This window comes from Schistocerca nitens, chromosome 4 (genome assembly GCF_023898315.1).
Source record: "Schistocerca nitens isolate TAMUIC-IGC-003100 chromosome 4, iqSchNite1.1, whole genome shotgun sequence".
Lineage (NCBI taxonomy): Eukaryota > Metazoa > Arthropoda > Insecta > Orthoptera > Acrididae > Schistocerca > Schistocerca nitens.
The window spans coordinates 485,313,807-485,327,584 of NC_064617.1; the positions used below are offsets into that span (position 1 = coordinate 485,313,807).

The window sequence follows — 13,778 nt, forward strand, 5'->3', positions numbered from 1 at the left end:
TCTTGTGAAGTGCAAAATTTTACATTTCTGAACATTTAAAGCGAGTTGCAAATCTCTGCACCACTTTGAAATCTTATCAAGATCTGATTGAATATTTATGCAGCTTCTTTCAGATAGTCTTTCACTGCAGATAACTGCATCATCTGCAAAATCCCGATTTTACTATTAATATTGTCTGCAATGACATTAAAACACAATATCAACAGCAAGAGTGCCAATACACTTCCCTGGAGCACACCTGAAGTTACTTCAACATCTGAAGACGACTCTTCATCCAAGATAACATACTGTGTTCTCCCTACCAAAAATTCCCCAATCCAATCACAAATTGCACTTGATACCCCATATGATCATACTTCTGACAATAAGCGTAGGTATGGTACTGAGTCAATTGCGTTTTGGAAATCAAGAATATGCACCTATCTGAACGCCTCGATCTAAAGGTTTCAGAACATCGAGTGATGAAAGTGTGACTTGGGTTTCACATGATCAATGTTTTTGAAATCTATGCTGGTCAGCATTGAGATCATCCTGTTCAAGATACCTCATTATGTTTGAGCTCAGAATATGTTCTAAGATTCTACAACAAAGTGCTGTCAAGGGTATTGGACAGTAGTTTTGTGGATCACTTCTATTAGTCTGCTTGTAGATGGGTGTGACCTTTTGCCTTTTTCCAAGAACTGGGCACGGTTTTCTGTTTGAGGGATCTATGATAGGTCATAGTTAGAAGAGGGGATAACTCACCCGCAAATTCAGTATACAATCCGACAGAGATTCCATCGAATCCTGGAGCTTTGTTCAATGTTAATGACCAGCTGTTTCTCAACACCACTGACGCTAATACTTATTTCATTCATCTTTTCGGTGGTACAAGGATTAAACTAGAGCAATTCTCATGGGTTTTCCGCCGTAAAGCTACATTTGAAAATGTAGTTTAGCATTTCAGCTGTTGCTTTGCTATCCGCAATTTCATTTCCTGTCTCATTCACTAGGGACTGGACACTAACTTTAGTGCCACTTACGGCCTTCAGATATAGCCAGAATTTCTTTAGGCTCTGTGAAAAATCACTTGACAATCATTCAGCATCACTCTTTGTTTTACGCCTATTACGCAGTAATCTCTGTTTCTTTACTGTGACCGTAAACCATGGATGTTCCCTCCCATTATGCACTGTTCTACTGGGTACATATCTATCCAGTGCATGGTCAACCATTTTCTTAAACTTGAGCCAGTGTTCCTCTACATGCTCCTGCCCTGTGCTGAAAGTTTCACATTCCTCATTGATATATGATACTACTGATTTCTTATCTAGTTTACCAAACGTATATATCTTTTTGATTGGTTTAGTTGTCCTTTGGTAATCATTGTTGCCACAACCGCATCATGTTCTCTGATACCAGTTTCGATGTGGACATCCTCAAAGAGGTCAGGTCTACTTATTGCCATTAGATCCAATATATTTCCATCATGAGTTGGGTTCTTATAGGTAGCTTTAGTAAAGTTTCACGTGAAGTCTTGTCACATCCACCACTAACAAAACTATAATTTTCCAAATTAACAGTTGGATGTTTAAAGTCTCCACCAATGATTAGATTATGATTGGGGGACTTATGTACATGTGATCTGAGGTTTCCTGTAAAATTTTAGAAGAGCAAATCACTGGACAGAATTACTTGCATTTTCTGGGAAATTCATTTGTTGAACACCCTGAGGATGTTCCTTTGCCATGTAGATAGCAACACTGAAGAGCCAAAGACACTGGTACACCTGCCTAATATCGTGAAGGGACCCTGCGAGGACGCAGAAGTGCTACAACACAATGTGGCATGGACTTGACTAATGTCTGAAGTTGTGCTGGAGGGAACTGACACCATGAGTCCTGCAGGGATGTCTATAAATCTGTAAGAGTACAAGTGGCTGGAGATTTCTTCTGAACAGCACACTGCAAGACATCCCAGATATGCTCAACAATGTTCATATCTGGAGAGTTTGGTGGCCAGCAGAAATGTTTAAATCAGAAGAGTGTTCTTGGAGCCACTCTGTAGCAATTCTGGACATGTAGGGTGTCGCACTGCCCTGCTGGAATTGCCCAAGTCTGTTGGACTGCAAAATGGACATGAATGGATGCAGATGATCAGATTGGATGCTTACATACATGTCACCTGTCAAGAGTGATATCTAGATGTATCAGGGATCTCATATCACCGCAACTGCACACGCCCCACGCCATTACAGAGCCTCCACCAGATAGAACAGTCTCCTGCTGACATGCAGGGTCCATGGATTTATGAGTTTGTCTCCATACCCGTACATGTCCATCCACTTGATACAATTTGAAATGAGACTTGTCCGATCAGGCAACATGTCTCCAGTCATCAACAGTCTAATGTCAGTGTTCACAGCCCAGGCAAGGCGTAAAGCTTTGTATCATGCAGTCATCAAGGGTACACGAGTTGGCCTTCAGCTCTGAAAGACCATATCGATGATGTTTCGTTGAATGGCTCACACGCTGACACTTGTTGATGGCCCAGCATCGAAATCTGCAGCAATTTGCAGAAGGGTTGCACTTCTGCCAGAGATTTGATGTTTTACTGGATTCATGATATTCACGGTACACTCGCGAAATGGTCGTACTGGCACGCTACCTCGCAGATGCTGTGTCCCATTGCTCATGCGCCGACTATAATGCCACGTTCAAACCCACTTAAATCTTGATAACCTGCCATTGTAGCAGTAGTAACTGATCTAACAACTGCACCACACTTGTTGTCGTATATGGGCGTTGCTGACCACAGCACTGTATTCTGCCTGTTTACGTATCTATGTATTTGAATACACATGCCTATACCAGTTTCTTTGGCGCTTCAGTGTACGTGCTTCCAGTACGATGGAGCTCTTCACATTCTACCAGATAGGTGAGGGACCATCTCAACCAAACTTACCCTAATTCTGGATGGTCATGGCAGTACAATTAGCTGCCCACCAAAATTGTCAGACATTATGCCATTATATTTTTGTTGACGGGATTGGATGAGTCTGAGTAGTACAAAGGAAAGGTGACTACACGAGATTAACTCCTTGGGAATATTGCAGATGCTATGCCCTCATTAGGAAACATGCAGATGCACTCAGATGAGCAACAAACATTTTCTCCCATGCGTGCACAAATACATTCTAGTTGACACTGGGTTTTTCAAACGTTTATTGTGAACTTTACAATAGCTGTAATGCGATGTGTACGATAATGCTCAGAGATGAATGTGTTAAAAAAAAATTCAAAACTCGGTAAGAATACTGACACAGCTAAAAAAAACACAATACCTGAGAAAAATTGATTTAAAGAATTCTACACGACTTGTAATGGAGTAATATAAACTTCCTTTTAATTTCAGGTAAGTATTTTTGGCAGTAAATTCCATTTTTTTATACAACAGTAATATGGACATGTAGTTAATTTTTCACAAGCATTGAATTTTTTAGTTGTGTCACTATTCTTGCTGGAGTGCAATGTATTTTTCATTTGATACTCTGTAAAACTATTGTGCATGTGTATGTCTAACAATACACTGAATACAGAAAATAAACAACAATGTTATATTAAATATATTCTACCAAGATAACCATTCAGAACACGGCATTTGTCCATGTAATGTTTTTCACTTCAAATGATATTCCTGAATACTGACCATTCCTCCGGGAACACCCTGTATAAAGAATGTGTAGTTGAGTTAGCTTCTGTTTTAATTGTAATATACTGCAGATACTTTTGGGGGGGGGGGGGATCAGTAACTGGGGATCAGTGACTGGAAGACAGCGCAGGTCATACGCGGCTACAAGAAGGGCAGCAGAAGAGATTCACAAAACTGATGCACAACCTTGTTGACAACCAGCTGTTTAGGAATCCTAGAATATATTCTGAGCTTAAACATAATGACATATCTCAGACAAAATGATCTCTTCCATGACAACCAGAATAGATTTTGAAAACACAGGTCGTGCAAAATTCATCTCGCATATTTCTTATATGACTTTCTGAAAGCAATAGATCAAGAAAATCTCGTGGATGCAGTGTTTTGTGACCTCTAGAAAGGATTTGACTAAGCACCCTATGACAGTATGGCCATATGGAGTACCAAATGAAATAGATGGCTGAACTGAGGGTTTCTTGATAGGGAGGACACAGATTGTTATCTTGGATGCAGAATCGTTGATGGAAGGAGAAGTAAGTACCCCCCAGGAAAGTGTGCTGGGGTCCTTCCTAGTTATTTTGCACATTAATGAACTGGCAGACAATATTTACAAGAACCTCAGACTTTTGCAAAGACTGCAGTTACTTATAACGATGTACTATCTGAAAAAAATGCTGCACAAATATCCAGTCAGATCTTGACAATGTTTTCTAATTTCCTTTTTTAAGGAACATTAAGCAAAACAAGATACACTCCAAACCTGCACATCATAAAGTAAAAGAGTCCCATCTAGGGTTGTAAGTTGTATCATGGTTGCCACAAGTGTCCTCAAGTGAAATTCCCTGATTTCCAGACAAGTTTTAGCATTTATCCTGACAAATTTTGAGATTACAAAGATGAGTAAAGATGTAAGTTGACAATCTGACTTTGCAGCCACAGAACAAGAAATAATTGTGCCAAAGAAGGAAATATCTAAATAAAACTTGCAAGCAGGCAGCATTTCCTAATGTGAGCAAAAATCTTAAGAGCTAACATCAACATCTTTGTAATGAACTGTTTTTAGATGGAGAAAGCAAGCAAAATGACATGTGTATTTCATTTAGACCACTGATGTTATTTTATTTCAATAAAACAAAACTCATTTGGTGACAAAAATATGCATTTCCTTGGAGTTGCAAGACAGATTTAAAATAACTTCACTGATTTCGGAAATAATCTTGGAAAAAATAGGTCTCTTGAAAGACTTGTATAAGGTGGGGAAAAGAGTTATGTAAAAGTGCCCGCCAATAAAATGGTTATACTATGTTCATTACTGTTGGATATTACCCACTGGGTTACATGTATTATTTTACAGGTATTACTTGATTTTTCTTTCAAGAAATATTTGCACACAATGGGTACAAACCGTCAGCGACTGCCAAAATTTTCTTCTTATCGACCATACTTTCTAATATATAAACTATTTTCGAAGTGCTGGAATGTACAAAAACAAATAAAATGTCTATAAAACCCCACACATTGCAATATACTGGCAGTGAGACAGTCGCAATTTCTGAAATCCATCACCTGTGGCCTCTGACCTGCTGAGGAATACTGCAGTCCTGTTGTTGTGGTCTTCAGTCTAGACGATGGTTTGATGCAGCTCTCCATGCTACTTTATCCTGTGCAAGCTTCTTCCTCCAAGTAACTACTGCAACCTTTATCCTGAATCTGCTTAGTGCATTCATTTCTTGGTCTCCCTCTACGATTTTTGCCCTCCATGCTTCCCTCTAATACTAACTTGGTATCCCTTGATGTCTCAGAAAGTGTCCTACCAACCGAACCGTTGTTCTAATCAAATTGTGCTACAAATTCCTCTTCTACCCAATTCTATTCAGTACCTCCTCATTAGTTAAGTGATCTATCCATCTAATCTTCAGCACTCTTCTGTGGCACCACATTTTGAGAGCTATTTTCTTCTTGTCTAAACTATTTATTGTCCATGTTTCACTTCCAAACATGGTTACACTCCATACAAATACTTTCAGAAACGACTTCCTGACACTTAAATCTATACTCTATGTTAACAAATTTCTCTTCTTCACAAACGCTTTCTTTGCCATAGCCAGTCTACATTTTATATTCTTTCTACTTTGACCATCATCAGTTATTTTGATCCCCAAATAGCAAAACCCATCTACTAAAATGTCTTGTTTCCTGATCTAATTCCCTCAGCATTACCACGTCTATTTTGACTATATTCCATTATACTCGTTTTGCATTTGTTGATTTTTATCTTATAGCCTCCTTTCAAGACACTGTCCATTCCATTCAATTGCTCTTCCAGATCCTTTGCTGTGTCTGACACAATTACAATGTCATCGGCGAACTGAAAAGTTTTTATTTCTTCTCCATGGATTTTAATTCCTAGCCCAAATTTTTCTTTTGTTTCCTTTACTGCTTGCTCAGTATACATCAGGGATAGGTTACAATCCTGTCTTACTCCCTTCTCAACCACTGCTTTCCTTTCATGCCCCTCAACTCTTAAAACTGCCATCCGGTTTCTGTACAAATTGTAAATAGCCTTTCGCTCACAGTATTTTATCCCTGCCACCTTCAGAATTTGACAGAGTATTCCAGTCAACATTGTCAAAAGCTTTCTCTGTCTAGAAATGCTACAAACGTAGGTTTGCCTTTCCTTAATCTATCTTCTAAGATAAATCGTAAGTTGAGTATTGCCATGGCTGTTCCAACATTTCTAAAGAACCCATACTGATCTTCTCTGGGGTCAGCTTCTAGCACTTTTTTCCATTCATCTGTGAAGAATTTGTGTCAGTATTTTGCAGCCATGACTTATTAAACTGATAATGCAATAATTTTCACAACTGTCAATGCCTGCTTTCTTTGGGATTGGAATTATTACATTCTTCTTGAAGTCTGAGGGTATTTCGCCTGTCTCATACATCTTGCTCACCAGTTGGAAGAGTTTTGTCATGGCTATCTCTCCCAACACTATCAGTAATTCTAATGGAATGTTGTCTACTCCCAGGGCCTTGTTCCGACTTGAGTCTTTCTGTGCTCTGTCAAATTCTTCACACGGTGTCATTTCTCCCATTTCATCTTCATCTTTGTCCTCTTCCATTTCCATAATATTGCCCTCAAGTATGTCACCCTTGTAAAGACCCTCCATACACACCTTCCACTTTTCTGCTTTCCCTTCTTTGCTTACGACTGGTTTTTCCTCCGAGCTCTTCATATTCATACATGTGGTTCTCTCTTCTCCAAAGGTCTCTTTAATTTCCCTATAGGCAGTACCTATCTTACCCCTAGTGACATATGCCTCCACATCCTTATATTTGTCCTCTAGCCATTCCTGCTCAGCCTTTTTACACTTCCTGTCAATCTCATTTTTTGGATGTTTGTATTCCCTTTTGCCTGCTTCATTTACTGCATTTTTATATTTTCTCCTTTCATCAATTAAATTCAATATCTCTTATAATTGCGTAGGCTTCCGCGGCCAGAGTCAGTTGACATAAAAGTTTGGTACCGCGTCATAATGTAAAAACTACTGCTGCTATAGAAAAGCCAACGTTTCGGCCACAATTGCAACGGCCTTCTTCTGGGTCTAATGGTGCGTTCTAGCTATGCAGTGTCCTTTATATTTTGTTGTTAGTGTTCACTGCGCATGCCATTACGTCATAATTTTAAAAAGGTAGTTAGTTTATTGGTCACTTAAGGAAGAAGGAGAGGAAACTTTATTTTGATAGGTTATTGCGGTGGAGGGAGAACGTGACCTCTGTTGTCCATTGGCTCTTGTGTTACGTGCCACAATTGGTGGCCATAGATTTCTACTAGCCCTTGTCTTTTTACCTACTTGATCCTCTGCTGCCTTCACTATTTCATCTCTCAAAGTTACCTATTCTTCTACTATATTTCTTTCTCCTGTATTTATCAATTGTTCCCTAATGCTCTCTCTGAAACACTCTACAGCCTGAGTTATTTTATACAGGTCCTGTCTCCTTAAATTCCTGACTTTTTGCAGTTTCTTCAGTTTTAATCTGCAGTTCATAATAAATTGTAGCCAGAGTCTGCATTTGTCCCTGGAAATTTCTTACAATTTAAAATCTGGTTCCTAAATCTCTGTATTACCATTATATAATCTATCTGAAATCTTCCAGTGTCTCCAGGCCTCTTCCTCGTATACAACCTTCTTTCATGATTCTTAAACCACGTGTTAGTTATGATTAATTTATGCTGTGCACAAAATTCTACCAGGCGGCTTCCTCTATCATTCCTTACCCCCATTCCATATTCTCCAACTACTTTTCCTACTACTGAATTCCAGTCCCCCAATGACTATTAAATTTTTGTCTCCCTTCACTATCTGAATAATTTCTTTTATCTTATCAAACATTTCTTCAACCTCTTCCTCATCTGCTGAGCTAGTTGGCATATAAACTCATACCACTGTGGTATGCTGGTTTGGGATATAAAGGGACCAAACTACAGGGTCATCTGTCCCTTCTTCCTGATGCAAACGAGGCTCAAGGTAAAACAACACCCAAATTTAATTTGTGGAGGTAAAATGGGGTAAAAGAATGGGGAACCACACCAAAAGAGAAGGTGTGAGCTTCATGTCTATCTTGGTTATAATAATGCAATCACTATGCTATTCTTAGTGGCTTATCTGTACTCCTATTTTCTTTTTTTTATTCATTAGTAAACCTACTCCTGCATTACCCCTATTTGATTTTGCACTTATCACCCTGTATTCACCTGACCATGGATAAACCACATAAATCCATGGCATTATGCCACACACACACACAGACCCGGCCATGAAAATTCACTGGTGTGGCCAGCTATTCAGGAGTCACAGACAGTATGTTGATGAAATGGTACCGCAGTGATCAATCCATGCAAATGATAACTTGTGCAAATACTCTGGGAATTAATAATAATGATGATAGGTAGCAACTCACCATAAAGATGATCACTGAGATACAGACAGACGCATAGCAAAGACACTCCACTCTCACAACTAAATTTTTGGCCATAGCCTTTGTCAGAAAGTGAGGGCACACATAACATTCACACACTCATCCAGACATAACTCATGCACACACATCCGCCACCTCTGGCTGCTGCATCTACAGTCTCTGGGAATCAGATCCAAACAAACCACACTTCACGTCCGCACTTATCTCTTGCAGCTGCAAGGCTAGCAGTGAAAAGTGGTGGCAGCACTGAGTGCAAGCTGGGGCGAGTGATAGGAAGGGGAGCAGCAGTAGTAATGATGGAGTAGAGAAGTGGCGCACGTGCTCAGCTGCACCCAACCAGTGACGATGCACGACATCTCAGTAAACAAACCATTTCATCTACTGAGACAAAAACGAGATTTTTCCAGTGTTTTTTTCCAAATGTCCCTGATATGTTTGGAATTCTCTTATTTCCAGAACCTGTGGCAACCCTGCGTATGCAAAGTAGCCTAAACAAAACATTTTTAAGTAATGGAAAAGTCATATAATGGAGATGAAGAGTGCTGTATGGTCACACACACACACACAAGAAGAGTAACGTAGTGACACAGCTTACAAAATTGTACTATTCTTCAAGCCCCATAGTCATACACAAGTGCATCCACGTGTGTTCATTTACAATCTGTGGAGCATATCTGGGAAAACATTACCATTTATTTCACTCATATTTCTATACATAATATGGAACAAGAACCAGTTAGGACTTACATTTAGTTAGGAAAAACAAACACCCAAAACAGCATTTTATACTAGGGAATAAAATTGTATAATAAACTGCAAAATAAAATGAAAAAGATTACTACATGACATCCACTTAAAAGCAGTGTTAACACATTATTCTTAAGTAAGGCATATGACACAAGGAATAAGAGGTGGTCTCGGAGTAGAGGGAAGTAATGAAAGGAGGTAACTACAATCCCTGTCACATTTCAATATGTGGTCATGATTCACTTCTTTCACAAGGAAATCATGCGTTAAGGTGCAAAATAGTAATGTCTTGTCGTTTTCCTGGAGTTCAACCTCTCGCTCAACATGGTGGGATGCCAACTCAGTTTTTTCAGGTGGACTAAGGAGTTTAATATATGAGGCATCAAATCTGCTTTCTGAACAGATTGGAATTGGTGCAAGGGACAGGCAGCACCATGAGTTTATAGCAGATATCTTTAGTGCATGCAGCAATGAAGAATGGGACTGTTTTTTTACACAATGAGTTACCTGAAACCATCTGTGTGTAAATCAAGTAATACTGCACAATAAGGACCAACCAAACAGGACAGTTAAGCCATCAATAAACTGAGCTTATATTCGGGAGGATGAAGTTGCTCTGCCTGGCTAGCCTCATTTGTGTTTTTCTAAACCACTAAGGCAAGTGCCTAGCTGCTTCCTCAATCAACGCCACGGCTAATAACCTGTCCTATCCTCACAAAGCATATTATGTATGCTGCGTGTTGTACATTTTGAGTCACTGATTTGTTCCGTATTATACTTGACAATACCTATATCGTTGTGAGACGATCCGAGGCTGAATAAAGATAAAGATGATGAAATTGGTCCCCTAATCAGGCTGCACAGCACATTAATGGGAAAATATAAGAGATATATAAAGTATCCTGAAAACAACTGTATATGAAAAGATACAGAGAGTGACCATCGTTAGTTTCTGATGGATAAAGGAGCTGTTACAACAAGCAGATACACAAACCTCTCAGTGTTTCAAGTCTGATTATTTCTGAATATACTACAGCACATATGAGTTTATTACAAACATTTATACACATCTGATACATTTCATTTCATACATCAGTGTCTAGAAATTAATTTCTTTTGCATAAAAATAAACATAGCAAGTCGTCTCAATAAAAATGCAACATAAAACAAAGTACTCAACTGATTATTATGAGGTTCTTAACAATGTATCTCATCATACACATAAATGATAAATCAAGTGAAGCTGTCTCTGTCAATATTACAATTATACTTCTCAGTAGTTCAATGCACGGGGAGGGGGCTGGTGTGGGGGGGGGGGGGAGTCGAGGTATCAGGACCTAGTTTACAGCTAACAGATTAATTAATTATTCGAATAAAACACCATTCAATTCGTCATACACATACAAATATTATACTCTTGATGAAAGTGTTATCGAACCAATCAAAAAATATCAAAGTTACAAGTATGCAGTTCAGTACAGTTTTCATTCTTTCTGTATGCTCTTACTGACAAGTTCAGCAACTGAGTTACAGAATTAATTAGTATGTAAACATGTTGCATCACACACTAACAAATCATGAGAAATTGCTTTCAAAAGTGAGGAAGTTTCTTCATGTGCGCGCGCACACACACACACACACACACACACACACACACACACACACACACACACACACACACACACACACTACTTCTAAAGATAATGTAATGGCGTACGCCACCTATCAGCTGTCTTAACCACTGACCAAAAATATGTCGGGACTACCTAACACGATGTGTACGAAACGATGCAAACTCAATATAGATGTAAAGTTTTGCTAACATTTCTGGTACTTTACAGCAAAATTAACAGTAGTGTTATGAAGTGAATCATAATATGAAACATGTCAAATGACTGCTCAATCTCTGAAAGTTTCAATTGTCACAGTGTAAATGACAGGACTGCCAAAAGGATTGGCCCAAAAATCTCTCCAAATTTAGGTTTTACACTAGGCACTGAAGTATTTATAATATGCTCCGAGGCATCCCACTAGGAAGTGTCCATCACAATGACAACAAGGTATGTATTAGTAATGGCAAAGCCTTTTCCACCTTACATTTAATTTAAATGGAATGCTTGTAATTGTAAGCTTGAGATTTTGTGTGAAGTTTCAAGTAAAGACCATAAAAGTGTAATTAAATACTCACACAATACTATAAAAACAGGTGTAGTAAAATGATACTAACAGTAATACCTCCCAAAAAAAAAGTAGCTTACTGATATCAATAACCAGTTCATAAAACTGGACCCGAGTTTACGTACCTATAATTAAAACAAGTTTTAATCCCTAGCTTTCCCACATATACACATTTCTTCACCATAAGAGGGACATCAAAAAAGAAAAAGTGCAGGTGGCTAAGGAAAAACTAATGTTGCTCCAAACCATGAATAAGATATTATGAAGGCCATGTAAAAATTCTTGAAATTGCTCTACTGTCCCCCAGTTAAAAAGGATTATGCGTTTCATTGAAAAACAAATTTTCACCTTATTCTCCCACTTATCTCATTCGTTATTGCTGAAACAATTTTAAAGGAGGTCTTCATTCCCTTACGTCAAACCATTTAGCACCATTGAGATAAAAGGTCATGTACCAAATGCTACCAACGCAAAGTTTATATTGTAAGATTTACGTAGCACAAACTTAAACTAATTTGTCACACATTGAATTATAATGTGATAGGCTGTCAACTGATGAAAGAGTCTACTGAATCAGTTACAGCCTTATAACCATATTAACACATTTCTGCAGACTCTTATCACACGAGTTTGCAGTTGCAAATTTTATCTTTTAAGTGATATGTTGTGTAACATTACACAAGAGAAACAACGTTATCCTATATGTCTGCTTAAAATCCAGGTACAAACTATCAGTTATTAGGCTACCTTTCATTTGAATTGACGTATAAACTGAAAAAAATGGCGGTGTTATAGCAATATTTAACTCCATTTTTGCAAAAATTCCTTGTTTTGATGGTAAAGAACAGAAACCAGTCAACATTATTTCGGTACTATTTTGACTCGCAAACACTTACAAGCTACCTGTGCCACTTAAAGTGATTAACTGCCTTTTATAAAACAATACATGTAGTGCGACTCTGTAGGATAAACTACTATACCAGTATTTTAGGAAGTTTTACACAAAGGCAAACAGGAAAGTAAAATACAGACAAGCATCAAAACTGTCAACTTGTCGGGTAAAATAAAATATGTGACTGAACATGCTACATACTGGTTTACTTCTGCATTAACAAGCATTTCTTTAACATATTTCACTGTATTTATCTGTTAATCACTACTACTTCAGGACCACTCATATATTGACTATATCCATGTCACACACACACACACAATCTGAATGCGTAATTCACGCACAAGGAATTACACGTTCTTTTCATTCATCTTCATTTTCATACAAGTGATTAAGTGACACTTTTCTTAGAGTGGATTGAGAATTGTCTTTTTTGATCTTTTTTGGCCTAGTTTTCTTTTCCATCCCAACAACGTATTCTGGCATCACGAGTTTGGAGCTCCTGAAAACTGAAGTCTTTAAACTCTCTGTTCTACTTGCATTCGAAGTTTCTTCTACCAGTTGGTCACTTGCTTTCTTTGCGACCTGATGTGAAGGTTTGAAAATGATTCGTCTGACTTCTTCCTTGTTACCTTCTGGAGTTTGTTTCTGTTTCCTTTCTTCCAACTCTCGAAGAAATGACAGAGCAGCAGCTGTATTAGCCTGATTTGTCATATCGTCTGGCGACACATCCCCTAGAGTATACTTCACCCATTTGTGCGGATTTCTTTGATGATCTGGTATATCTCTAACACGAAAACGAGGAGGGAAGTCGATTGGTTTCTTAAAAATACTCTCTTTACCTCTGAAATGTTTCGTTTCTGATCTTTTCCTCTTCAGTGACACTCTTTCACATGTGCTGTCGACTTCCATAGACTCCGTACAACTTCTGTCAGGATCTTCCTTTTCCTTTTCATGTTTCTCCTTGTCAAATGCGTTTATTAAGTCTAATATGTTTCGCTGCTTTTCTACAAAGTCAGTATTTGTGCTTCTTATATAGAACTTACAATCCTGCATCTTACCAACTTAAGTAGTAATTAGGTGTGAGTAAATACTACTATTCGCTCCATCCACGATACATAATTTTTATTGTGTTGTAAATAATGTAACACGCATTAATAGTTTTCACCGTTTTCGTTCCACTTTTCTCCAAAACATACAGTCATACACTGTCTTCAACAGTGAACAGATTACAGACAGACGTTATTCACTTGACTAAACCAAAGATATTAATTCCAAATATGTCGCAAGTA

General features: G+C 38.3%; 1 protein-coding gene across 1 annotated transcript; it reads right to left on the minus strand.

The window, feature by feature from the left end:
• Nucleotides 1-10,398: 10,398 nt before the first annotated feature.
• On the minus strand, nucleotides 10,399-13,734 carry LOC126251313 (uncharacterized). Its single transcript, XM_049951638.1, has one exon. The coding sequence runs from the start codon at nucleotides 13,540-13,542 to the stop codon at nucleotides 12,850-12,852; it is 693 nt and encodes a 230-aa protein (XP_049807595.1). The 5' UTR covers nucleotides 13,543-13,734; the 3' UTR covers nucleotides 10,399-12,849.
• Nucleotides 13,735-13,778: the final 44 nt, after the last annotated feature.